The sequence below is a fragment of the Glossina fuscipes genome, unplaced genomic scaffold (genome assembly GCF_014805625.2).
Source record: "Glossina fuscipes isolate IAEA_lab_2018 unplaced genomic scaffold, Yale_Gfus_2 0, whole genome shotgun sequence".
NCBI classification, from domain to species: domain Eukaryota; kingdom Metazoa; phylum Arthropoda; class Insecta; order Diptera; family Glossinidae; genus Glossina; species Glossina fuscipes.
Genome location: NW_023998414.1, coordinates 17,948,108 through 17,961,792, shown reverse-complemented (window position 1 = coordinate 17,961,792; position 13,685 = coordinate 17,948,108). Strand labels below are relative to the sequence as shown.

Below are 13,685 nucleotides of genomic sequence, written 5' to 3'. Positions count from 1 at the left end.
CTCACGAAGCAGACAAAATTATTGCACTTACTTACTCATCTGCCCCCCCCGCATCACGCCTTTAATGGGGTGCTTTAAAATATCGAGAAATAAACATAAACTAACAAGTGCAATGGTCGCGGGTTCTATTCTCAATTGCGGTAAAGTTTTCAATATATACGCGAACATATGATCTAAATGATCCGGTACCGTGCAAAGCCATACTTTTTATAAACAAAGGTATTTGCAATGAATAAATAAATATAGAAATTTGAAATTTGACTTTTAATCTAAAATTTCGATTTAATTCGGAATATTGACCGCTTCGAAAATAATTGGGGGCGGCCTACAGAGCAGTTCCCACAATAATAAAAACGTTCATATAAAACTTGAGAAAAGGAAAATTTTAAAATTATTTTCTTATCAACAACACCTAAGAATTTACAGGAATTAAGATTCGCTGGAAATGGTTCTAGAAGGCTTTTTAAGGAAAAAAAAAAAAAAAAAAAACAAAATGCACAAGTGATTTAATCAGATCGATTTCGGACATCCACACATTTAACAAATGGTCCAACGTGAAGATAATAAAATTTACGCGCTTATGTAGATCGAGTTTTGTAAAAGTTTCACGTAGACTTTGGCAGATGCATTAACATTTTAAACAAATTGTCTCTTCTGCGAAAAGCCGAAAAGAGAAAAAATGAATTCTTTTGTAATGGCATTGCTGGCACTGGTCACAGAAAAAATCATCATTACCAGTAATTCAGTTTATTTGTTAGCCAAATAATTAGCCTAGATGGCTATCTTAGTTAGTTAGTTAGTTAGTTAGTTTTACATAAGTAAAATACTTACATATATGTAATATATATATATAATTATAATAGCATATATATTCGGGGATAATGGTTGATAGATTAAATTAAATTAGATTGAGATGTCAAACCGAATGAAAACAGATCTCACGTAGGTCACATCAAATAGTCCACTGAGAAGGAATGCCCGAGAGTCGAGACACTAAGAAGGAAACTGGCTAATGTAATTATTTAAAAAATGATTTCCAAATAGCTTTTGATAGATTAGATATGCAATAACTTATATTAATACTTATATCGAAATCGATTACAACATCTTTTGCTTTAATGCGTAAAGCTAGAGATATATTCTGTTAAAACTCATTTTTGAAAACTTTGTCAATACAAACCTTTATATAAAATAATCCACATGAAAAGAATGTTTCAAGAGACTTTTTCATTCATATATTATGTACTTTAGTCGAAAAAGTGCTGCACAGGGTTTTTGCATTTAGCGTATTCAGAACAACATTTTTACAACATTTTAGAAAATAAAAGAAAACGGTTCAGAATAAAAGTCCGTAACAATTGTAATTATTTGGGAAAAAAGGTACAATTTAAACAAACGCGCACTCGTAAATTGTAAATAAATGGCTCTCGCTGTAACGAAAAGCAAAAAAGAAAAACTCAACTCTTTGTTTCCAACAACGACTAAAATTGTTGTGCAGCTATCTGCTGAATCGAAAGGAATATAAATACAAAAAAATTTTTTTTCTTGCTTTTATTAGATACACAGATGCAGACAATAGATGAATCTCGTTAGTGGTTTCTTGTTGCCTTTGTTGTTGTTGTTGTTGTTGTTGTTGACAACTTTTCGTTCCGGTACCTTAGTTAGTTATTTTGTTTTTGATTTGTATTTTCTGTTACAAGCTTTGCCACATTTTTGTTGCACTTATTTCCACCAAAAAAAAAACAAAAAAACAAAAAAAAAAAAGAAGTAAAATAAAGCGAAATAACGCAAAACATACATCAACTCTTATTATTATTATAGGTTACACGGCAAAAAAACACAAAAGCAACTGCATTCCCATGCACGCTCTTTTACAAACAAATGAATGAATTAATACAAAAATTAAATCTATATATGCATGCCTATGTGCGTGTATTTGTGTTCGCATATCTATAAAACAAAACATTAGCAGCATTAACCGCTTCAGCAACCGCACATGTCGAAAAGTTTTTCATAATTTTAACTTTAACCAATTAATTATATGTAAATTAATAGTTTTCTTCTTAATATTATATAAATTTACGCACATTCGTTCGCACAAATTTTCGCGATAAAAAATTTACACATTTCCTTAACCGTCCGAAAACTAAATTCAATCCTGCTGAGCTAAACAACAAAACAAATGAAAATATTTCATATATAAAATGTACAAAATACAAAATAACGTATATAATATATTTTTTACAGAGTCCCGCGATAAAAAATACACCGTCCAACACGAATGAATTCAAATTCAATTTTAAAATTTACTTTACTGTCTTTCCTATACATTTCTTACGTAGAAACTGAGTGAACTATCTAAATATCTACATTTCGATATCTATAGATACAAATTGTATCTACACAATACCATACAAGATGTGCAAAAACGCGCCTTTCAAACGCAACCAAATATATCTGAAGAGTAAAAATGTTATTCTCAATAAAGGCAAAAACAAAGAAATATACGGGAAAGTAAATTTTACTCTCAGAAATAAAATATAACTCTGCTCAGCTTATTTTACCATCATCATAAGAAATGTACAGTAAAGTTAGTGGTTACTCTCAAAAAAAAAAATAAATAAAAATTAGTGAATAATAAGAGAGGAGAGAGATTATGTATGAATTTTCATAGCAGAACAAGTTATTTTTGAACGTCCATTCACGAACTCGAACCTGTATGTTGTAAATGTATGACGCTCACGAACTCGAACATGCATTTTATTCATGCGCATAGCAAAGTAAATTTCACTCTCTGAAAAAACAAGAAAGGGTTTTATAAAAATTTATAGCAAAGGCAATTTTAATCTTAGCTAAATAACGTGCAACTGCAACTGCAACTCGCAAATAATTCAAAGAGAAAAAAACCTTTTTTTTTTTTTTAGCTGGATTAGCTAGAGATGAGGGGTATACTCACGTTGTCAAAATGTTTGCAACATTTGCAACAGAAAACTTCAATGATCCTGCATCACATTCTATCACGCATTTAGTATGTAATAAATGCTTATAATTAAAAGTTGTACTCTACTCTGGGTACTCCGCACTCTGAAGAATCGCTATTTTCCAAATATTATTTTAAATATTTCAAATATATGTGTTTTTGTTGTTGTTTAAAATTTTTCCTTTTTGAAAGCAAAATTTACTCTGCTGTGTGTTCTTACGAGAGCCTTTTTTGACTTTTTGAGTGTGAAAGAGTGAAATTTGCTTTGCTGTGCGAAAAAACTCGACTAAAAAAAATATAGCATATGTTTATATATATATTCGTGTAAGCAATTGTTAAAAAGTGCTATTTCTTTCTCTCTCTCTTCCAGACACGCAACAATGAGTACAGCAAAATGTTACACTAACAATGCCAGCAATACCTGAATAAATAATGCCAAATAAAGAGAACGGTTAGAAACCTAAATATTGTTTTGCACTCTGCGCAATAATTTCCCATAAACGACAAGTGTGCTGGCCGAGCTCTCAACACAACAATCATATATGACTGCAAAACATTGTTCGCGTCGTTCTCATTTATTGTCTTTTAAATGAATAGAAGACCACTTGAAATGAAACAATTTATTTGAGATTAACATGTGATGGTAAGATTCCACAAGTTGATCGCCCAGTTCCCCCAAATTCCACAAGTTAACCCCTCATTTTTAAGGTTCGTATCTTCGCTGAAATTGTCTTTGCTATTGTTCTCCACATTCTACAAAATATGCTTAATTTTTTTATAAACGGTTTATTTATTTATTTATATGCTTTATTCGCTACTACTGTTGCTTTTGTTGTTAAATTACCAAATTGTTTGTTTGTTTGTACAGAATTTTAACAGATGTTTTTTATTGATTAGCAGAGAATTTGGAACAAATTTAAATTTGCAATTTGCATTATAAATGCCGACGGCTTTGTGCTTTATTGGTCTATTATTTAACAGAATTGAACCCCTTTTGTCGGTTAAGTTGGGCTTTTAACCATTTATTTATTATAAGCGACTCTGTGCTTTGCCTTTCAACAGGGAATTTAGCGAGGACTTTGTTTAAAAATGATCGCGGTTTAATTCTAAGCTAACTTGTAAAATTATTATTGTTATTATTATAAATTTATTTAGAGAATACATTTTCTTCTCTTAAAGAGCTAGCAAAAAAAAAAAAAACTCTACCGAACTAGAGATTTGAACCCACGACATTGAGTTGATAACTTGTAAAATTAAATAAGTTCGCGTATTTTCCAAAACACTATATATACATCTAGAGGTGATGGATAGAAGAGGACATGATGGAAAAGCAAAAGCGACAAAGTCAAGGAAAAAGAATCGGAAACAATGAGGAAACCATTAAAAAGAATAACAACTTCTTTTATATATATTTTTATATATATTAATAAAGCTATTTTGAAGCTCTCTACAGGTCCAACTATTGTAAAATTTGAACACTTTTATTAATAGTAAGAATCAGCAGATTTTGAGGACAGTATGAGATCATGAGTTCTGTGGTGGCGGATATACAAGCTCTTGTCAATATGATTTTTTTTTTTTTATATACTATTGTCATATATTGAAATTTTGCATTGTAAACATAGTAGCACATTAGTAGGATTACGGAATAGTACGGAATAACATATAACATATATGGGACAAATGGCCTGTTAGACTTTGCTGACGAACTCTAATCGCTTTGCAGTAGGTAGGCTTCAGTTCTGCAGTCAATCGAACTTTGGGATTACACTGTATAAAGCTTCTTGCAATATTCAACTTTGAATTGATGTCCTAGGGATCCCAGCAGCATTCTCTCGAACTACTTGACAAATAAAATGACTACTACTAACCACACTTGCATAAATTATAATCAAAAATTTTCTAAATCTATCCACCCATCACAAATTGTCTTAAATTGGATAAAATCGCAAGAAATATATGTGGCCGCTGTGTGGCCAATGCAAAATTGTACAAAACTATCGCCGATAGCGTTCGGTGCTAGTGCTTTTAAGAGTTTAGTCTTAGAATTTATTTCTCTGGAGAAATTAATAATAATAATAATAATATCATCAAATTATTTGGGCCAAGCAGGGGATAGCAATCAAAAATATTTCGAAAACAATGGATTTTATTTATTTTAATTTGAAACCATTTATTTATCTGTCTTTGTTATATGTGTTTTTATGTATATAATTTATTCTAATCATAACGTAATCATGCAATCATTTGTATACATGATTGTACATATAAAAAATTTAGCTTCAATTCATCATTTATTTGATCATTTAAAGAGCGGTAAAATGTTTTCAGTAAATTATTGATAAAAAGTATAAAATAGGGTGCAAGAGATAATACACAATCGATATTATAATCATTTAAAAATTATATCAATATCTAATATTTAACAATCTTTAAGATTATGTCACATACAATTTGAATTTGACTGTTTTGACAGGGCGTGATATTATGAATTGAATTAGGGAAAAGTGAGAAAGTTGCCATCACCTTAAGGCTCTCATCTTAGATATATACCCACCCACCACATCAAGCGCATATTTATATAAATGTCAACTTTTTAGTAATCTTTGGATGACGCATTTGGACAAACCGACTAAAAATGTTCGATGACTTGGATCATGAATATATATAAAAAATTTTAGATAGCATTATACGCTCTAACTTTTAATTTATTAATGACAATTATTGAAATTTTGCTTTTCTTTTTTTTAAAGATATTGATACGCTACATTAACTTGTGATACAAGGGTGTGTTAAGTTTGCGTCGATGTACGCAACGGCGAGAGCGACTTGAAAGAGACCCACCTTTTATTATGCTGATCAATTCTGTATCATATTCTGAATCGATTTAAGCTTGTCTGTCCGTTTGTCCGTCTTATTTTTTTTTTGTCTAACATCGACATGTTTTGGCCCAAGAACGAAGGCTATTGAAAACGCATTTTTTTTCGTTCACGTATTAAACAGCAGACAGTTTTGCCTTCCTAGGAGCGTGATCTCAAACCTTATATCGTCGAAATTTATATATCCTTTTTCCGGTTTTTTGATCTTACAAACGAAAACACATTCTTTGATGATGGCCATAAATTTTTGTTATTTATTTTTTAATTTAGTCTCTTTTTCCAAAATAAAATTATGTCAAAACGAATAAAATTTGAACAGTTCCCTTTTTAATTTTTGTTTTGGCTTCTATTTTTTCTTTTTTGGTGGCGGCGGGGAAGGATTTTGAGAAAAACTAGAAAAGAATCTTAAATTCTTAAATAATAAATGACTACAAATTTACTTTAGAGATGTAAAATAATAATTAGTGAAAAAAAGTCTTCTTGAAGAAACGGTATTAGGATTAATTATGAGATTAAAATGAAAAATAAGAAAAAAAAACTATAATAATAATAATAATAATAATAGTAATAATAATAATAATAATCATATAGTAATAAAAAAGCACAATCAGACTTGAAATATTTTTAAATTATTGTTTAAGCAATGAAAAAATTTCTTTATTATTGAAAACTATAATAATTTTAAATTTAATATTGAAATTTATATAAAAATCCAATTATAAAATTTTGGAAATTTCAACTTTTTTTTTTTTGTTTTCCACAAATCTATATTAATTCTTTGCAAAATTTTCTTATGTAAAAAAAAAGGAAAAAAAACGATCGATTTTTACCGAATGTTTTCAATACCCATCAATCGCTTGTCTTTGCTTTCGTAACCCGTACATGTATGATACGCCGAAAATATATCACAGGGATGTAACATGGTAAGGTAACATGCTATGGAAGCGTAAGGCCATAAAAAATATTCTTAAAGCATACCATACCTAGGCTTTCTTAACATGTGCGAAATATCGCCGATTTAATTTTTATGAATAGAAGTCAAATGAATAAATTTCTAATTTAAAAAATCGATATTAACTGAGAGTAGCTGAGAGAGAATTATAAATTGCGGAAATCGGGAGGTCTGAAAAATGTTTTAACAGCAATATTATATGGCAGTATTGGGTATGTAATATGCTATGCAACAATTAGCATCCCGTTGCGAAACTATTCGGTAATATATACAGCGGCAGCCAACAAAGCATGCTATCATATTTACGCTTCCCTGAATACACTTTAAGTCGGTAATTTTCTATTTCAAAATCTCATCCCGTCATTGTTATCAAATTTAGTTAGTATTTGCGTTAAAAAAGGAGGGAAGTCATCATAAATTTTGTAGAAGGAGCCAGACAGATAGAGAGAGAGAAAGAGAAAGAGGGAGACTTCTTGTCCATTTATTTTTATTTTAACAACAACAAATAGTTGTATGTTTACTGAAAGTTAAGGACCCGCGGTTATTCCTTTTATGTGCCTGTGTTGACATCGTTAATGCACTATTTATACTCTACACCACTCGTGATACAGCGGTATTTTACGTTTTTGCGGACGTATACAACACCCACAGGGACTTGAGATAAGTCCGTATTTTATAATATTATTTCGGTCGATTCAGAAAGTTATTCTTAGTTTGTCTGTCCGCTTGTCCGTCTTGATTTGTTGTGTCTCGATTAAACTGTGCATACCGATATATTTGGAGCCAACGACGAAAGCTAGTAAAAACGATTCCGGTCGGATTTGGCAATTTTGCTATTTATTCCCATATAATGTTTTAACCCGAAAAGTCGTTACATGAATAGCTGTAAGGTGGTGTAGGGTATTTAATGCCCATAGTTCTTTAGAGTTGGATTATTTAATTAAAAAATATAAATAAATAAGATAGATGTTGTAAAGACGGATCGAGCTCATTTAGATTAATCACGATTCTATATATATATATATATATATATATATATATATATACATATATATATGTACCGACTGGGAAGTCCCGTATAGGTATTGCAAACTTTTTCCTTTTTGATGGGTATAAAACTATTTTTCGAAAATCCATTTAGAACATTATGACACTGACTTTGGAGCATAGATGACAAACTGAGAGATAATGTAATAAAAAAAGAAAGTATTTAAAATATTTTTTAAGATTATTTTATGCTTAAAGCAAGTAACTGACAGACTAAAAAATAAAAATTAATGTAAAAAAAGAATACAGTACATATATATGAAAATAAAACCCGACATTATTAGCACACACTTACAAAAGCACAAGCACACTTATAACAATTATAGAAAAATTAATAGCTATTATCTATGATTTTTCTCGTCCGTGACAAGAAAATAATAAATTTTGTTCTTAGTTTTTTTTTTTCTTTTTTTTTTATTATTATTATTATTTTTAATTTCGAGGCTGCTTTTAAAGCACATGCTTTCCATGCTCCGCTTATTTTTACAGAAAAAAAAAAAAGTTTTTCTCATTTGATAAAATATTTTAGAATCTTTTTTAAATAAATATACATTCATGTGCGTGTATATAAATATACATATACATACACAAGTACATTCGTACCGGATATCCGGATATATATATCCGAGTATATACATCCGGGTATAAATATCCGGATATATAAAACCGGTTATACATATCCATATACGTATCTTTATAGATATACATATAAGCTTAAAATAAAAACCCTTTTTTTTAATTTTTTTGTATGGCAGTCATCATAAAACACATTTTGAGATGTTTTGTTTTGTTTTGTTATTTTTTTTTTTTTTTTTCCTAATAATAATTTCACTTTGCATTTATGTCAAAACTCAGCAATTTGTTTTTTTTGTTCTTGATGGTTTTTTTTATAAGGTTACATAGTTTTTTTTTTCAAAAACAATTCATTAGACAAACGTGAGTTTTGAGTATAAATCTAAGATAAGGAAAAACATTGTAAAGACTTTTATTTGTTTGTACCTTTAAAAGTTTTAAAACTCTCAATGATATAAATTTTTGTTTTTTCAAATTCATTTAAAAAAATTTTCTGTTTTTTGTTCTTCTTAAACATCTTTTTTCTTATTATTATTTCATAAAATTGGTCCTCCTCAATTACTTGGTATCATTACGTCGATCGAGTTGTATTTAAACTGAAAAAATCAAAATAAAATTATTAAAAATTTCGGTTTATTTTTTACTTTTAAAACAAGAAAATACAGCTGCACTTCGGTTTGCACAATATTTGATTTTAGATAATTTCGCTATTAGAGCCTTTTTTCCATTCAAAAATATTATTCTCTTAAATATATTGAGGTGTATTGAATTTGTACGAATGTATACAACACTCAAACGGAAGTGATATGGATAAGGAATGACTAAAGGCATTTCAAGTTTCGCTGTGCGTCTGTCTGTCAGATGTCTCGTTTTGCATCTATTTTCGTGTTCAATCTAGAGATCGAAATTTTCGCGCCCCTCTCTGTATAACACCTCCACTGAAAACTAAGCTTTGGTATGGCAGACAATTACCCAAATGTACGCAAACTGCTCTAAATAGTACATATATCTTCTGCAAACCGCATAAAAAAGCAATCAATCTAAGGTAAAGCCCTAAAGCCATCACACTGGTTTCATTAGAGTTTGCGTTGTCTGTATTACGCATGCAGAAAGAATTGAGGGACTTTTTGATAAGTCAAAGCAAATCGCATCATACAGTGTTTATTGGGCATCATAAAGATCTAAGTACCTCTGTTTCGCAATTATGTGCCATTGAAAGGCAAGACCTGTAAATCCAGTGCGTTCAACTTTCGAATATAATCGAAATTCATGAAAAGGCATACGAAAGAAAATAGTCAAAAATGCACATCTCTTGACTTTGCATTTGAAGAAACGAACAGAGAGAGAAAAGAAAATAATCACGAAAGAAACGATTTTATAAAAGAGAACAAGAAGAACGATCTACTGTGTAAATCACGGGTACAGATGTATTTTGCATCCATTTCCATTTTTCTTACCTTGATCGAAAGTGCTGGGATTAATGTAACTAATTAAATCTTGATCGGACATGGTTGTTATTTCTTGCGGTATGGCTGGTGGTATGGCGGCTGCCGCCGCCACGGCCACTGCTCCCACAGCAGCAGCTGCTGCAGGATGTAAATTTGCAGCTTGTGCTGATGTTTCTTGCGTAACCACTGCTCCGTTTGTAGTAATCGCTGCCGCCGTTACAGAATTTTGTATAGCATTTTCCGTAGCCAGTGCGACGATTAGAGATTCTTGCGGTGGTGTAGCCCTGCAAATATTTAAAGTAATAAGTGAAGAAAAAGAAAAAAATCACATAAATAAAAATCAAAGTAAAAATTAGAGGCTGAATAAAGCCCGTGTCTATGTTTATATTTATAGGATGCTTTTCTTCATGAAGCGTTTCAATAATTTGTTCTCGAGTTCAAAGTGAAACAAAAAGAAGAAAAAATGAAAGCAATTTAGTGTTTCGCGGCCCTGTTACTAATAATTTAGCAAACATTTTCATTCTACACCCATAGTACACTTTACACGAACTGTTTTAAAAATGAATTAAATTTAAATAAATATTTTTTATATGAAAAGAGAAACATTTTTTTTTTTTTTTGAAAAAACCAATTTTTGTTAATCTTTCACGAGACTGTTGAAATTCGTCCCGTGCTGATCGAAGACTTGTTCAGTCGTTGAGGAGTTCGGAAGATGCACAGGATCAGGTCTTCAATCTTGTAAAATAATTTGATTGTCTTCGAATGGTTGCCACACTTCGCCACCTAATTACGGACGGATGTAGGAATAAATCTCCGCGCAAAATTTTTGAATACTCGGATAGAAATTGAAAAAAAATATATACATATATAAAAAGTAACAATAAAATCGAAAAACTTTTGCAATCTCTTGCAGAATAAATGCTGTACGGACCGTAATTGTATGAAACATAAATTTACAAAAAGATGGAAGACATTTTCGAACAGCTTTCAGTAAATCTTTACATAATGTAACAGACGAAAACGAGAAATCCCAGCTTATGCTCATTTGCATAACTCATCCCATAATTAATTTATGACATCGAACAGTGCAAGGTAACGGACTTATTTGCTTTTAAGTACAATTTATGTTGGGCTTGGAAGTTTATTTACTGGAAATATAACTTGATGAGCTTATAGGAAATCTGTTGGACACAATCCGGATAATTGTATATATAATGCCATCTGCAAGGCGATTTAATAACTCTTTCAATTTTATGGATTCTAAATTAAGAAAAACAAAAAAAGAAGAAAACGAAAAAAGAAAAGCAGATATTGCGTTCGATTTAATAAATTAATTGAATCAACGAGCTGCCTTCTTTCTTCTTCGTGCGCGTAAGCAGAAGCATATTGAGTTGTATAGAACATAGTTGTACTTACATTGCTAAAGGAAACGGTGGCGCAACTTCAGCTACCGGATTGTTGGCACTGACGGCCGCCTGCGTTGCCGATCCTACGTTACTGTGATTTAAGAGCAAATTTAAAGGATTTAGAGCATCTGCAGTTACGCTTTGGCCAGTCAGCATCTGCGTGGCACTGGGTGCTTGGGCTTGTTGCTGTTGTTGCTGAGATTGTTGCTGTTGCTGTTCTTGATTAGAAATGAAATCAGCAGCAGCCTTGATGATCATATTACTAACGGCCGTAGAAGTGGCTGAACTCACTTCGGGTTGCAGATTTGCTGCTGTTGGCGTCACTGAATTCCCATTCACTTCACTAGGTGAAGTCATAATAATATTACTAATAGCCAAAGCTGCTACAGCAGCATCCTGCTGTGTAGGCTGGGGCTGCATGGCGATATCGTTGAGTATTGAATTTGCCATTGTTACTTGATGGGGTGTCATAATATTAGGCACTACAGCTGTAGCAGCTCCATTATCTGAACAAAGGATCGTTGAAGGTGACACCGAGGGATTCATAATGATGTCGGTAGTAAGGCCTGATGCGGTAGCTGCTCCAACTTCATTATTAACGCTAATTGTGGTACCGGTTGGCCCAGCGGGCAACAGTTGCTGAATGGGTAAAGCAGCAGATAAGGCAACAGCTGGCTCTGAATTGAGTATAATATCCTGTGTAATTGGTGAATTGTGAGTAGTCAATGAATTGGTTGGAGACGAACCGGTCAACGGAGAGCCCGATGTCGATGGTGATGAGCCCGACGAATTGGATAGATTACGCTCTAAAACAACAGTAGCTGCTGTATTTGCTGGAGCACTGGTGACAGCCGCTTGCTGCAATATATCAGTTAGAGCATGATCGATAACAGCTGCTGCAGTATTTGGTACTACGTCGAACAGAGAAGGCTCCGTAACGTTGGGTGGGGTATCTTCTACATTTGTGGATTTGGTTAAATCTGTTATAAATTTATCGACTTTGGCTACTGAAACTGCTTTGGCAATTTCTGCCATTTCCACAGCTGCCGCTACAGCAGCCACTTCCATGGGCGTTGCTGTGGTCGGTGGATTTGTAACAGGAAAACTTTGCATACTGTTTGTTTCATATATCATGGCATCAATACTGGTTTTACGACCGTAACGGGCATGATACCGCAAGGCAGTAGGACTTTGCGGCCCACCTACACTTACACCACAAGTAACTACTGCTCCCTCGGGCGAATGCAAGGCATCGGCCAAGGAGTTTTGTGAATTTTCATCCAATAACTCCGTCTTAAGAACATCAGCTGTTACGGCATTCAAATGAACCAATTGCTGATCACTAATTAAATTAGACTGTGGGGCAGTAGTGGCGACCGAGTTGTTTAACGAAGGGCGTCTAACACCCATTGGCATTTGTGTGGTAATAGGTGGCGGCATTATATCAGCATCAATTTCATGCTTAGTTTCAGTAACTGACCATAAAGTATTGGGCGGACCATTGGCAGTTGAGGGAAGAGGCAAAGGCGGTGCTGCACTAGTATCCATAAATTGAGAACCTACAAAAGAATGCAAGCATAATAATTAATAATAGCTTAATGGAAGAACTTAAAAGCATACTGAAATTTATGGCAAACAGAATCAATGGACAAAATCTTAGAAATGAAAAGACTTTTGGCTAAAGAAAAAACAGAACGAAAAACAAAATTAAAAACTGAAAAACGGAAAAAATTATTAAATTTTTTGTTTTTTAAGGCAATCGCTAAACTTCTTAGACGGTAAATGAATTAAATTCTACTAATGAAAATTATTTTAAATAAATTAAATGGTTATTGAGGCCCTTTTTTGTTTAATTTTCTTCTTCTTAATATTATTATAATATATTTTTTTTATCTCATCGCAAAGAAATTTTCGCCAATTTAATCAGAAAAACGAGCATAGATGATTTTGATGAGATATTAAATTACTTTGTAAAATAGCATAAACATGTTTGCGATAGAGAGAAATAAGACGCGTTAAGACGCATATAAGCACGCACAGGAAGAATTGTCGCAGTTTTACAACAAAAATTGAGGAAGCACAAGAACAGTTAAGGCTTTGTTAACACATTTTTTTTTTTTTTTTGTCTTATTTACTTTTAGTAGCTAGCTCTATCATCCTCTTGCCCTCTCAAGCCGTCAAAGTTTTTATCTACAATTTGCTGTGACTTTATAGCAACGATCGATTACTTTGCTTAACCTTTATTTTCCTTATTCCTCTGCCTCCAAAACATTTTATACATTGCTTGCATGTTTACAAAGTAATTTTTCTTTTCTACTTTTTTAATTTCAATTTTTCAAATCCTTTTCAGCTTAAGTCTAGAAAAAGTTTTTAAAAACTAAAAAGAAAAAAAAAAAAAAA

The 13,685-nt window shown here is 32.0% G+C and overlaps 2 protein-coding genes across 3 annotated transcripts in view; both read right to left on the bottom strand.

Moving 5' to 3' along the window:
- The window catches only part of LOC119633083 (rhophilin-2), a 112,268-nt gene extending 109,996 nt beyond the window's left edge, over positions 1-2,272 (bottom strand). Inside the window, exons 1-2 of one of the 2 annotated variants that reach the window (XM_038026312.1) lie at positions 2,088-2,272; positions 1,181-1,430 (exon numbers count right to left, since the gene is read on the bottom strand). The gene's annotated coding sequence lies outside the window, so the exon portion shown is untranslated. Of the gene's footprint in view, positions 1-1,180; positions 1,768-2,087 lie in introns of those variants that run through there. The other variant, XM_038026304.1, reaches the window with a different exon arrangement.
- A 5,681-nt stretch (positions 2,273-7,953) lies between these two features.
- The window catches only part of LOC119634090, a 61,498-nt gene continuing 55,766 nt past the window's right edge, over positions 7,954-13,685 (bottom strand). The window contains exons 12-14 of the mRNA XM_038028032.1: positions 11,296-12,844; positions 9,889-10,163; positions 7,954-9,027 (exon numbers count right to left, since the gene is read on the bottom strand). Of these exons, the coding sequence (XP_037883960.1) occupies positions 9,023-9,027; positions 9,889-10,163; positions 11,296-12,844 (1,829 nt within the window). The 3' untranslated portion in view covers positions 7,954-9,022. The remainder of the gene's footprint in view (positions 9,028-9,888; positions 10,164-11,295; positions 12,845-13,685) is intronic.